Source organism: Pristis pectinata, chromosome 19 (assembly GCF_009764475.1).
Source record: "Pristis pectinata isolate sPriPec2 chromosome 19, sPriPec2.1.pri, whole genome shotgun sequence".
NCBI lineage: Eukaryota > Metazoa > Chordata > Chondrichthyes > Rhinopristiformes > Pristidae > Pristis > Pristis pectinata.
In genome coordinates, this window is record NC_067423.1 from 18,396,410 (window position 1) to 18,408,965 (window position 12,556).

At 43.9% G+C, this 12,556-nt stretch overlaps 1 protein-coding gene across 1 annotated transcript in view; it reads left to right on the plus strand.

The window, feature by feature from the left end:
* chkb (choline kinase beta) overlaps nucleotides 1-6,753 on the plus strand; it is a 697,917-nt gene extending 691,164 nt beyond the window's left edge. Inside the window, exons 9-11 of the mRNA XM_052033683.1 lie at nucleotides 3,717-3,823; nucleotides 4,885-4,966; nucleotides 6,345-6,753. Coding sequence (XP_051889643.1) covers nucleotides 3,717-3,731 — 15 coding nt within the window. The 3' untranslated portion in view covers nucleotides 3,732-3,823; nucleotides 4,885-4,966; nucleotides 6,345-6,753. The remainder of the gene's footprint in view (nucleotides 1-3,716; nucleotides 3,824-4,884; nucleotides 4,967-6,344) is intronic.
* The last annotated feature ends 5,803 nt before the right edge of the window (nucleotides 6,754-12,556 follow it).

Consider the following 12,556-nt stretch of genomic DNA (forward strand, 5'->3'; position numbering starts at 1 on the left):
CTGCCCCAAGTATCCCCAAACAGTATCCAAAGCAGTATACCTGTAATTGAGGGGAACAGCCACAGGGTACTCTGCACTACCTGCCTATTCTCTGTCCTTCTCCTGATTGTCACACAGCTCCCTGTCTCCTGCAGCTTAGGAGTGACTGCCTCCCTGTAGTTCTTATCCAAGAACTCCTTGTTATCCCATAGGAGCCAAAGGTCATCCAGCTGCATCTCCAGTTCCCTATCACAGTCTGCAAAGAGCTGCAGCTGGATGCACCTCCTGCAGATGTAGTTATCAGGGATACTGGATGTCTCCCAGAACTCCCACATCTCACAAGGTGAAAACACCACTGACCCTGGAGCTATTCTAAATATTCTGGCCTGGAACTTAAGGAAACACCAAAGCAAGAATGAAGAACACTTACCAGAGACTTACCTTTGCCTCTTCTGACCAGAGCCTCTTGAGCCTCTTGAGCCTCAGCCTCACACTCTAACACTGGCCCACCACCAAAATGGCCACTCCGCTTATACCTGCCTTACTTTTATTTGCTACTGTTAATCAGCCAATCAATTGGTGACAATTTGCAAACGTGCTTCTTTTAGACTCTTGCAAGGTGAAACTCACACACACACAGACTCACGTCTTTCCAAAAAGTCCGGTGCAAATCTCGCTCCAACTTCCGACTCTGCAAAGTGAAACTCATATGCAAAGAGACTCACCTCCTTTCAAAAGTCCAGCTGCAAAGGTCGTGTTGCAAAGACTTCCAAAGGATTTATTCCTAATATTTATCCATCACTCAGCATTGCCCAAAAATCCCCTTGTGGGAGATTGCTGTGTGTACATGAACTGCTGCATTGCCTGCACCACAGTGAAGCTGACACTTCAAACGTAGTCCATTGGCTGGAAAGCAATTGGAAATATCCTGACAGAGGTGTGAAAGGTCCAGAATAATCCTTCATTCCTCTCACACTCACCATTGACATGACATTTCTGGGTGCAGGCAAATGAGCAACAACATGTGCCTGCTGTCTGTTGGAGGTGCTGACATTTGACAAATGAGGGGGGAAGACAGGTGGGAGCTGAAGGGATGGAAATGAAAAATCCACAGATGCTGGAAACTGAGTTAATGTTTCAGGGGAAAGACCTGCCCCTCAGTACATCATCTACAACTCTTTAAAGGAACAATCGTGTGAGGAATGACTGCAGATACACTGGTGATGTGGATGTTCACCTTGTGCTCACGTGATGTGGCCCCTGAATCTGACCAAACATTTGATAGTTGTCCGTGGACTGTGACCTACTGTTAAATTTGTGGTCAGTAAAAGAGGGAATTCCGTGGAGTTTTTGGATCCATCTCCATGGAAGTCGCAGTCCTACAAACTAAATCAACAGGAATGTGTGCTGTACCGCTTAGACTGGGTCGTTTTGTCCCTCAGAACACACACAAACCTGTCCCTCAGGGCACCATCTCCAACTCTCCACAGTTGCAGAGCTTTGATAGGTCTTTCAGTGCGGTGATGTCCTCACTCACTGATCCTCCCATTTTCTGGTTACACCTGTGGAATTTATAACTCTCTGCTGTCTCTAATGTCAGTGGGTTCAGGTACTCCTCGAACCTCTGTACAACCTCACCAAACAACTGACCTTTCACCTTCTGCAGAGTGACTAAGTTAGTGAGAGTACGATCTGCTTCGGAGCCTCTGTCTGTGAGTAAAATTGTGTTCCTTCATTTCCTCACTGCAGCATTCAATGTCTGCGCTCCCAGCACTGTCTCCCACCTCAGGAATAACACTGGACATGGAAAGCAACGCCTTCTCTCCAAGTCGGACACCAGGAATTCACTCGCCTTGTTCTACTCCCCAAACTGCAGAGGAAGCCTGTTGTGTTTGAGCCGCCATTTTCTCTCTTCCTGTGAAGACGGTGCTGCAGTATTCAAACCCTCCTGTGTGTTTCCACTTTCTTCTCAGTGGGTCCCACTCTGCTGCTCAGTCACACTGAGAGCATTGCTGACATTTTTACCTTGAAATCTATTGGTGGAGCTGAAGCTGTTGCTAGAACCTGTAGTCCTCTCTTTCTCTATCTCATATTTATCTGTCTCCTTCTCTATCTCTTTATTTCGTTCTCTTTCCCTCAGTAATCACCACTTTAATAAAACAGAGCAGGAGGAAGAGCAAGGTGCTGTTCACCTGCATGCAGCCATCTTTTCATTTACTCCCCCTGCTGGTTACCTGCTGGTGAGCCGGCACCATGGCAACGAAAGGCAGATGAACACAATGAACTGCAGCACTGAATATACTGCACTCTCTTCTCTGTCTTATCTCTCCCAATCTCTATCTTTCTATATATCCATCTCTCTCTTTCTCTCTCTCTCTATCTTTCATTCTCCCTCTGTCCCTCAATGTCTCTATTCCCAAATCTCTTCCTCATTCTCTCTGTGTACTCCTCTTTCTCTCTGTCTTGTTCTCTAACACTCTCTCCCATTATCTCTGTCCCTTATTGCTCCTTCCTACTTTGTCTTAATTTTATCTCTCTCTCTCTCTCTCTCTTCCTCTTCCTCTCTTGTCTTTGATCTCTATCTTGTTCTATCTGAGAAGACAGATTTAAAAGGGACATCAGAGGCAGCTTCTTCACGCAAAGGGTGGTGCATATTTAGAATGAGCTGCAGAAATAGTAGTTGAGGCGGGCACATTAGCAACATTTAAAAACCATCTAGAAAAGGTGGTAACCACAGAGCCATGAGAGAGGAGCTGGCCAAAGTTGATTGGAAGGGGACCCGAGCAGGGATGATGGTAGAGCAGCAATGGCAGGAGCTTCTGGGAGTAATTCAGAAGATGCAGGATCAGTTCATCCCAAAGGAGAAGAAGCATTCTAAAGAGAGGATGAGGCAACCATGGCTGACAAGGGAAGTCGAAGACAGCATAAAAACAATAGAGAGGCAAGCAAATGGGAAGCTAGAGGACTAGGAAGCTTTTAAAAAAAACAACAGAAGGCAACTAAAAAAGCAAAAAGGGGAGAAAAGATGAAATATGAAGGTAAGCTAGCTAATACTATAAAAGAGAATACCAAAAGATTTTTTCAGATGTACTGCATAAAGAGTAAAAGAGAGGCATGAGTAGACATTGGACTGCTGGAAAATGATGCTGGAGAAATAGTAATGGGGAACAATGAAATGGTGGACGAACTAAATAAATATTTTGCGTCAGTCTTACTGTGGAAGACACCAGCAACCTGACAGAAAATTGAGAGCCGGGAGCAGAAGTGCCTGCAGTTGCTATTACTAAGCAGAAGGTGCTTGGGAAGCTGAAAGGTCTGAAGGTGGATAAGTCAAGTGGACCAGACAGACTACACCCCAGGGTCCTGAAAGAGGCAGCTGAAGAGATCGTGGAGGTATTAGTAGTGATCTTTCAAAAATCACTAGTCAGAAATAGTTCCAGAGGACTGGAAAATCACTAGTGTCACTCCACTCTTTAAGAAGGGAGGGAGGCAATAGACAGGAAATTATAAGCCAGTTAGCCTGACTTCAGTAGTTGCTAAGATTTTAATTATTATTAAGGATGAGGTTTTTGGGGACTTGGAAGTACATGATAAAACATGGTTTCCTAAAGGGGAGATCTTGCCATCAGGAAATCTGGTATCTTCATGTCTTAAAAGCATTCATGGTCGACTTGAAGAGCAAATGTGATTATACAGCTTCTGCTTAAATAACATTGAACTCTCCTATTTCTCCTCAGCTTCACTTTATCTGACATTACCTTTCTGAATACTCAGGCAATAAAGGAGATTCGGTGCATGAGGACCAGTCGAAAATTGGAGAAGAGATGATCATTGAGATCAACAGGTTGGGCACTTGTGTGGAGTGAACAAGGGGTTAAATTGGTGAGAGGTTTCATTGCATGTGATGCTGGCAGTTAAGCAGTTCTTATTCTATACAATTAACTGCTAAAACCTGAAGATCGGCAGACTCAATGGCTGCAGTTTAATCCACTGTCCATCTGGAAACCAAAGATATCAGATTCTGCTTGTGGGGACATGGGTACCTCACTTTTCACCCAGAAGGGAGTTATGAGCCAAGGCGGTATCAGTTGAAGCTCCAGAGTTTGCTGACACACTGTCAAAAATGTCACTGCATGTCCCTCTGGTGTACTGAGAGCTACAACATCAGTGTTGCCTGCTGTGTTGAAATAAAGTTGCTTGAATGTGCATCTAACAATAACAGGGCCCTCCCTAACATGTTGTTCAAACCATAGAAGCATGTAGTGCAGGAGGAAACCAGTCAGCACTTTGTGCTTATGCCAGCTCCTGAGAACAATCCAAGAGTAATCCCACTGCCCTTCATGCTTGGGGGGAAAGAGCACCTGGAGGAGATGTGATAGCAGCCTCCTGAAAACGACATGAGGGAAAATTTGTTGATCTTTCTCACTTTTGGACCTTTTCCCCTGTCTCTCTCCACATTCATGAGTCAGGCCAGAGCTCAGCTGAACTTCCCCTCTTGCCCCAATACACTTGCCAGCTCTTCATTCCATTGTGTCTTCACTGTTATCCCACTGCGACCTTTCTCCGAGCCTTTCCGAGAATAAACTCCTCACTTGCCTTGATCTCCATCTCCCATGAATGCTCACAGAGCAGCTTCCAACCCCTCCCCAACCTCCTCTTGTCTTTAATTTTCTCTCACTCCCTAACCCCACCACCACAAATACCCTCCACCCACCCCCCACCTCCTCACAAACTGTGCTTAAGGAGACTGAAGGACAAGGCACCTGGAGCTCTGTTGCTCATAGTCTAAGCTGTTCCCCAGTCCCTTGTAACTGAGGCCTGTGCACATTGTGGGAGGTAGTCTTCCTGAACTGATGACAGGTTGGTTTTTGGTTGGATTGACTAATGCAACATTGTTGTTTTAAGGTATGCCTTGGCCTCTCACTACCTGTGGGCACTCTGGGCTATTATACAAGCGAAGATTTCCACGATCGAGTTTGGTTACATGGTGAGTTGTGTGTATATATTTCTGCCACTCCTGGTTATACAGCTACTTCACTTGTTTTCTTCCCTCCCCCCCATCCCCTCTTCTCACCCCGACGTGTGTTAAGAGGGCAACAGGCCTGGGAGAATTGTGTTGGCATGGGGCGGGAAGTGGCTAACTGACAGAAAAGGGAGTTGGGATAAATGGGTCAGTTTTGGATTGGTGGTCAGTAACTAGTGCAATGCCACAAGGATCAGTGCTGGGACTCAACTGATTATAATCTACAGTTCGGACTGAGATGAAGGGACTGGGTATAAGGGACTTGAGCAGATTTGCTGATGGTACAAAGATGGGTGGGTTCACAAGTTGTGGGGAGCCCACAGCCTGCAAAGGGACATGGTGAGTGGGCAAGGAGGTGGCAGATGAAGTCTGGTGTGGGAAAATGTGAGGTTATCCACTTTGGAAGGAAGAGTGAGCAAGCAAAACATCACTTGAACAGAGTGAGACAACTAAATGTTGTGTTGCAGAGGGATCAGGGAGTGGAGTAGATGAAACACAGAGTTAGCATGCAGGTACAGTAAGTACTTGGGAAGCTGATGGGATGTTGGCCTTTATTGCGAGGGGTATGGAGTGTAAGTGGGGAAGTTTTGCACTTTTACAGGGTGCGGGTGAAAGTGCACCTGGAGTACGTGTACAGTTTTGGGCTCCATGTTTGAGGAAGGATCTGTTTGTACTGGAGGAGGACCGAGAAGGTTCACCAGGTTGGTTCCTGGGATGAAGGAGTTGACAAATGAAATGTTGAACAGGTTGGGCTGATACACATTGGTGAGCAGAAAAATGAGAGGTGATCTGATTGAAAGATTTAAGATAGTGTGGGTGATTGACAGAGTGGATATTGAGAGGTTGCCTCCCTTTGTGGGAGTATTTGAAACTAGGGGCATTTTTCAAAATAAGGAGTCACTCATTTCAGACAGAAGGGGGAATTCCTTCTCTTGCAGGGTCGTGAAACTTTGGAATTCTCAACCCTCAAGACTGGTATCACTGTCCTGCTGAATATATTCAGACATTTGAACCAAAGGGGAGTCAAAGGATGTGGGAAGGCAGTTGGAAAACTGGTGTGAAGGCCAAGATTTGATCAGCCATGGTCTTACTGAATGGTGGAGCCAGTACAAGGGACCAAGTTAGCCGACTCCAGCCCCTGAGCACTCCCATCCTCCTTGCTTGCTCTCCCCTCCTGCCTCATGTTCTCCCTCCCTCCCACACCAACACCCACCTCCCCCCCCACCCCAGACTCCTCCCTTGCCCGGCTGCCTCACCTACCCACTCTATTCACACTTTTTAGGTTGCAGATGTTTCCGATTTGTACTCTCTGAAATACTGACGTGATGTTTCTTTGTTTTAGGATTATGCCCTGTACAGAATGGAAGCCTACTTCGAACAGAAAAGACTATTCGCTTAATTTGCTGTTGAGCAACAGCACTGCTGTCTTGCTCAGAATTTAGCACGTCTCTTATCATTTCCTTTTTAAAATTTCCTTTCACTTCAAATTTGTCCACGACCGTTTCATACCTGATCAGCGGGCTGCACCTTGAAACCACACAGACTGGGGGAAAATCAAATTGCAATTCCATGCAAGAAATGATGAACATTAACTCCTCGGGGGGACAGTTGAAGGTAACTTCCAGCAGCAGCTGTGTGAAGCCCTGGGCCACAGGTGCTCCTGTAGGAGCCTGTAACAGTGTTTGTTCAGTGTGTGTTCCCATACTGTGTATCGTTGTCCTTCCTATGCTCCAGCAGTCTCCCAACCCGGTGACGTACAGATCCGCAAGGCTGGTTACCCTTGAAAATCTGTTGAGATTTGGGCCAGTTACAGTGATTGAAGGTGTTGGTTTGTGTTGGGGAGTCTAAGGGCTGAGCATGAATGGGACAAATCAGACTTTGTAGTGGGTTACTTTTGATTAATTTATGGTGTCTCTGGCAAGGCCTGTACTTGTTGTCCAACCCTCATTGCCTTTAAGAAGGTGGTGAAGAGATTGCCTTGAACTGCTGCATGTATACTTGCAGTGAAGGTATTCCATGTTGGGTCGGGTGTTCCAGGATGTAGACATGATGACAATGAAGAAATGACCCCACATCAGCCTGGCTTGGAGGAGATCCTGCGGGAAGTGCTCCCCCTGCTGCCCTTGTCCTTGATGGAAAAGGTCACTGGACGGCAAAAGTAATTAGTGTTGTTTTCAACGCATTTCTACACCATTTGAGGATAATAAACAATGTGCTTCTGAGCAGTGCATACTAGATTGATCTGTAGTTTATTCCAAAATGTATCGCTAAGGTTGGTACAACTGACCTTGAACAAGGGATATCTGTGCAGGTTCCTGCTCCAGAAAGGAAAGTGCAAACTCAATGAGGAAAATAGTAGAAACTTAATGAGGAAAAAGTTAAAAACTTTGGAAGTCCTCAGTAATATCAATAAGTGGAAAAAGAAATCACGTTTCTCTGAAATGAATTGCATTTCTAATTTCACTTTCTACTTTGCTGCATGACCTGCTTCCAGTTTTTTTATTCCTGCTGCTTCTGATCAGGGTTCAGAGACTGAGACCAATCACGTATATAAAGATTGCATTAACTCCATCTTGGAACATATTTCAGCATCAATGAACTAATAAGTGGAGATTGTAGCTGCCCAGTCTGGCTACCCACTGGGTTTTTATTTCTTGTGTGCTGCAGGCAACAGCGACTCGAATTTTTCCTCAGCTTATTCTCAGTGGCCTGCTGATCCACGACCAGTGCAGAAAGCACCCCTGAATGGATAGTGTGTAGGATGTACTGTGCTAAACCCTCCAAGTGTATATTTGGACCAGTGTTAAGTAGTTTAACTTTGGAGGAATTAATCCTAGTGCATTAATTAAAATAAACAAGAGTGATAGTTGCAGCAAATGAATATTCCCAAGCAGCTAAGACTGGCAGAATGTTGATTAGTGCTTCTATTCTTTCACTCTTAATATCAGGTTAGTCAATTCTATATGCTAAGCATTGTGCAAGTCTACAATCATTCCAGATCCGATTCAATGCGTCAGAAGTTTTATCCTTATGAAACTTGTGTTTACCAACTTTCCTCAGATATTCACCCTTCATCCAATGGAAACTATCGTAAGACTCCAATAATCTGCTGTCTCAGTGGTTTGGCACCTGACTTGCTGTGGTTCCTATTCCTGCACTCTCCTTAAAGGCACCTATGGCCACTGGAAAATTTAATACACTACTGTACTGTATACTGTCATTTTTAAAAATAAATGTGAATGGGAACTGTCAAGTGTTGACTGGAATATTATCCACTCATATGAAAAATCTGCCATCCTGGACCACTGAAGTCCCGAGTGTGCCAGATTAACAGTTTTACTGTTTCTTTAATTACTATAAGTGTTCTCATACTTCTGAATGCTGAAGTTGGATCTCTTGTTAGGGTGGGGAGAGAGAAACTGAGGTAAATCTGAGTCTTGTTCCATGGTTTCAACCTGAAATGTCAGTAATTCCTTCACCACCCGCGCCCCCCCCCCCACCCCCCCCCCCCCACCCCCCACAGATGCTGCTCAACCTGCTGAGTTCTTCCAGCAGATTGTTTGTTGCTCCAGATTCCAGCATCGGCAGTCTCTTGAACATTGTTTTAGTACTGTTGCAGTAAGTCTGTTCTGTATCCTGTACTAGATCTTCTGCCATTCCTGAGGTGTGAGAGCTGAACTCAAATTTAAAATTTACTGTTTCCTTCTTCCTTCTCCCCCACCCTCGCCATGCAGAACTGAGGGAGGGGGAAGCAACAGTGATGCTGTTGAGCTGTTGGAGACAGGACATGCTTTGCTCAAGATGTAGTTTGTTATTGGCTGGCAGATTAAGTCAGTGCAGTTGCAGCAGGCAGTGAGAACAACCACGAAGAAACCAAGATACTAATTCACTCTTGGAAAAGGTCCATTGCTTTTTTTGCTGGAGTCTTTTAACTTATGCAATTTGTAAGGAAAAAGAAGCAAGGGTATTTGGTGTCACAGTTGATCATTCCATTTAACTTGGAAGCAAAGAAAAGGAGTCCAATCTGTTTGCTCAAAATGTTCACGCCTTTTTTAATAATGTATCTGAGCCCATTCATTTTTCCTGGTTCTTAATCCATGAGTTCACCTTGTATATAAATAATGCCATGTACAATCATTCTGTATGTTGCACTGAAATCTGCAACCTCGATGTTCAGTGAGGTTTTGGAGGATTCCTGATCGAAGCCCTTTATCTTTGAGCTAGAATTGCATTCAGGCGGACAGCATAGCATTGGCATCAGAGCTAAATTTGTCCCAAGTCAATTTCATGGATTTGACAGAATTGAAGCAAATTCTGGAAATAGTATTTTTGTGACTGTTTTATTTTAAATGTGGGAATTGTCTAGTTGTCCACATTCTTCTCATTGCTTTCCAGTTTTAGACTTTCTATGCTCCATGTCAGATGGAACCCAGGCCGCTAAGCCCAAGAGATGCATGCACAATGCTTGTGTTTCACACTGCTCCTTCTTCCTTCGAACTCCAAAGTATCCTGCAACAACTACTTTTACTCCTGTTGCAGTAATTTGTAGGGATGAGTTCCACCTACTGAACAGGTTGAGGAAAGAAATATATTCCCTGTGTTCTTCATTGGGTATATTTTTATTTTCTTATTTGTGTCTCTAATTCTGGCCTCAGCCATGAGGAAACAACGTCTCCATTTAGCCAGTCAGATCCTCAAATTACTTCCTCTGTTACAGAGAACAGAGCCTCAATCAGTTGGATCTTTGCAGATAGCAAATCTGAAAGGGTATTCCTCTCATTGTGGTAAATACTTTGCTTGAATTCTTTGCTGGTCTTTGAAAAGGAACAATGTTTATGGTTTAACATTTTCTATCCCTTCAGAAACAAATCTCAATACATCGAACACAGCAACACGAACAGTTTTTTAAGTTGTGTTGTCACACTGTTTCAGTAACTCCAGTATCACATCCATTGTTTTTTTTCCATTTCCAATATTACATCTGGTATGTTCACTTTTATTATCTCATGTATGTTCCACTAACTACAGGCCAGTCTGCTTAGTTCTGCAATGCACAAGAATGACAGGCTCAGGCCTGTTGAGAGAATTTTCTGTTCGATTGTCTTAATATGATATGTGAGAGAATAAATTATCTACCATACAGCCATTGCATGCAATTTCCTTTAGCTTGATTCTGGGACCATTTATTCTTCTGTAAATCAGTAAGCATCAATCCACAAAGGTTCCTTCAGTAGGCCATAAGTTAATCGCTTTCTGTTGGAATTATGAATAACTTGTGCATTTAATGGAACAGGTAGGAGCTCTACCACTGGGAAAGGTTCCACTGAAGCAGGAAGGCGATTAGAATACTATCAGCAAGGACAAATCGAGGCATAAGATTTTCAATTGTGGGTGGGCAGAGGTAGTAGAATGTGCTGTCGGGCAAAAACTAAAAGAATTAGCAATCCTTGGAACAATGAGACTTGAGAATAAAGTGTAACAAAGGGTAACATGTATAAATATGGGAGAGTTATTGAACACAAATACAAAATAATTTTAATACAAGGTTTGGTGGGGGGGTGTGGGGAGATTAATTCAATGCATGATAACAATGTACCAAAATCCAAATGAGATGCTTGGGGCAGTAAGTAATACTATGGGTCAAAGATATAGCTGAAGCATGGCTGCAATACAGTGGGAAAATGTGAGAGTTTTTGTGTGTTTGAAGGCTTCCCAGCATAAATTGGAGTTCCAATATCCATAAAAAGACTGGATTGGCAATTGCAAGGAATGAAGAACAAACTTGTTTTACATCCAGCCCCCATTTATGGAGCCACTTTGCTTAAAATAAGAGACACACAAGCTATTTCCAAACCTCACTGAATGTCACTTGCAAACATCCTAAAGTGCCCAGACAGTAGTCAACCGAGCAGAAAGGCTGTTAGAGAATTTCACTGAAGTATTTATTTTATAGTGTCTCAGTGGGCTCTCTGCCCCTAAGGAAAACTGATCTCTCTTGGTGGTCACACACCTCAGCACTTTCAACTTTGGAGGCAAGAAATAAATTACTTTTTTTATACAGTGGGGTCATTGGGATGGGCATCTTGAGTTCTAGGAGGGTTGAGTAGACTTGCCTGTTTCAGTGTGTCAGTATTCAAGAACTGTAGCTTATAACTTAGATCTGTACAGTACAGGAATGGGCCCTTCAGTGTACCACATTCATACTGTCCTCTTTTCCCCATCTACACTATTCCCATTTGCCTGCATTAGGACCTGCACTCTGTACTAATCCAATGTAACTGCACTGTGTAATGAATTGATCCGTACGATTGGTATGCAAGACAAGTATTTCGCTGTACCTCGGTACAAGTGACAATAATAAACCAATACCAATATCCATCTATGCCTTGCCTATTCTGGTTTGGGAAGACCCAATACATTTTGGTGGGCACACACTCATCCATGCCGGTATTGATGAAGTCAGTGATATATTTGTTCAGATCCGTTGATGAATCCTTGAATATGGTCCAGTTCATCGATTCAAAGCAATACTGTATACGCTGCTCTGCCTCCCTTGCTCAGAACTTCGTGGTCCTCTCCACTGGTGCTGCACTCTTCAGTCTGTGCCTGTATGTAGGAAACAGAAACAAGGCCAGATGGTCAGATTTCCCAAAGTGCAGGCATGGGACGGCTTGGTCGGGGCACTTGATGGTGATGTAACAGTAGTCAAGTGTGTTGGGTCCTCTGGTGTTACGGGTGATATGCTGATAGCAGCTTGTCAGAGGCTTCTTCAAGCTAGCCTGGTTGAAATGCCCCGCAATGATGGCGAAGGCGTCGGGGTACGCTGTTTCGTGCCTGTTAATTTGGGAGACAGATTAAAACAATTGCAGAGTAATTATAAATGTTGCTTTTCTTAACAAGAATGTGTTTCTAGAAGATTAAAAGGTGTCGTTCAAGACATTTTGATGTACCGATTTTGTGTTTTAGAGTTCTTTTTGAAAGCTTGTTTTTGATGGAATCACACTCCTTGGTTTTGTAAAAAAGCAAACGAGCAGCCAGGTCATTCCTGTCTCCTAGAATGCAAACGGACACGTGATTGAAGTTCGCTGTGCATCTTGTAAGCTTGGATCTAGTACTGGGCCAAATGGCACAAAGCCACTGTTGACCATTGGCACCCAGAAAGAGAAGGCAGATGAAGAGAGCCGGTCAGCACATCAACAACTTTGATGCAGAGAAACGAAATAGAACACCCACTTCCTGTTTCTCATCTGACCGCTCCTGATGGAAGCAGGCCGAAGGATGCAAGGGAATGGGAATACAAACGGGAGGACATGGAGAGAGCATGTCAGCAAACCGTGAAGGACATGTTAAAATGTATTGTTGATTGTGGTTTGTCGTAAAGGCTGGTTCTTGGTGGAGATGTTTAGTAGGCTAGATCAGCATAGAAAAGCATAGACCACCCCCATGTGGAGCACATGGATTCCCTTTTTACAGATACTCAGAAGTAGATTTTGACTGTAAATTGAAAAATACACACAAAAAAAGTCACTTGATATGGTAACCATACCTCCACAG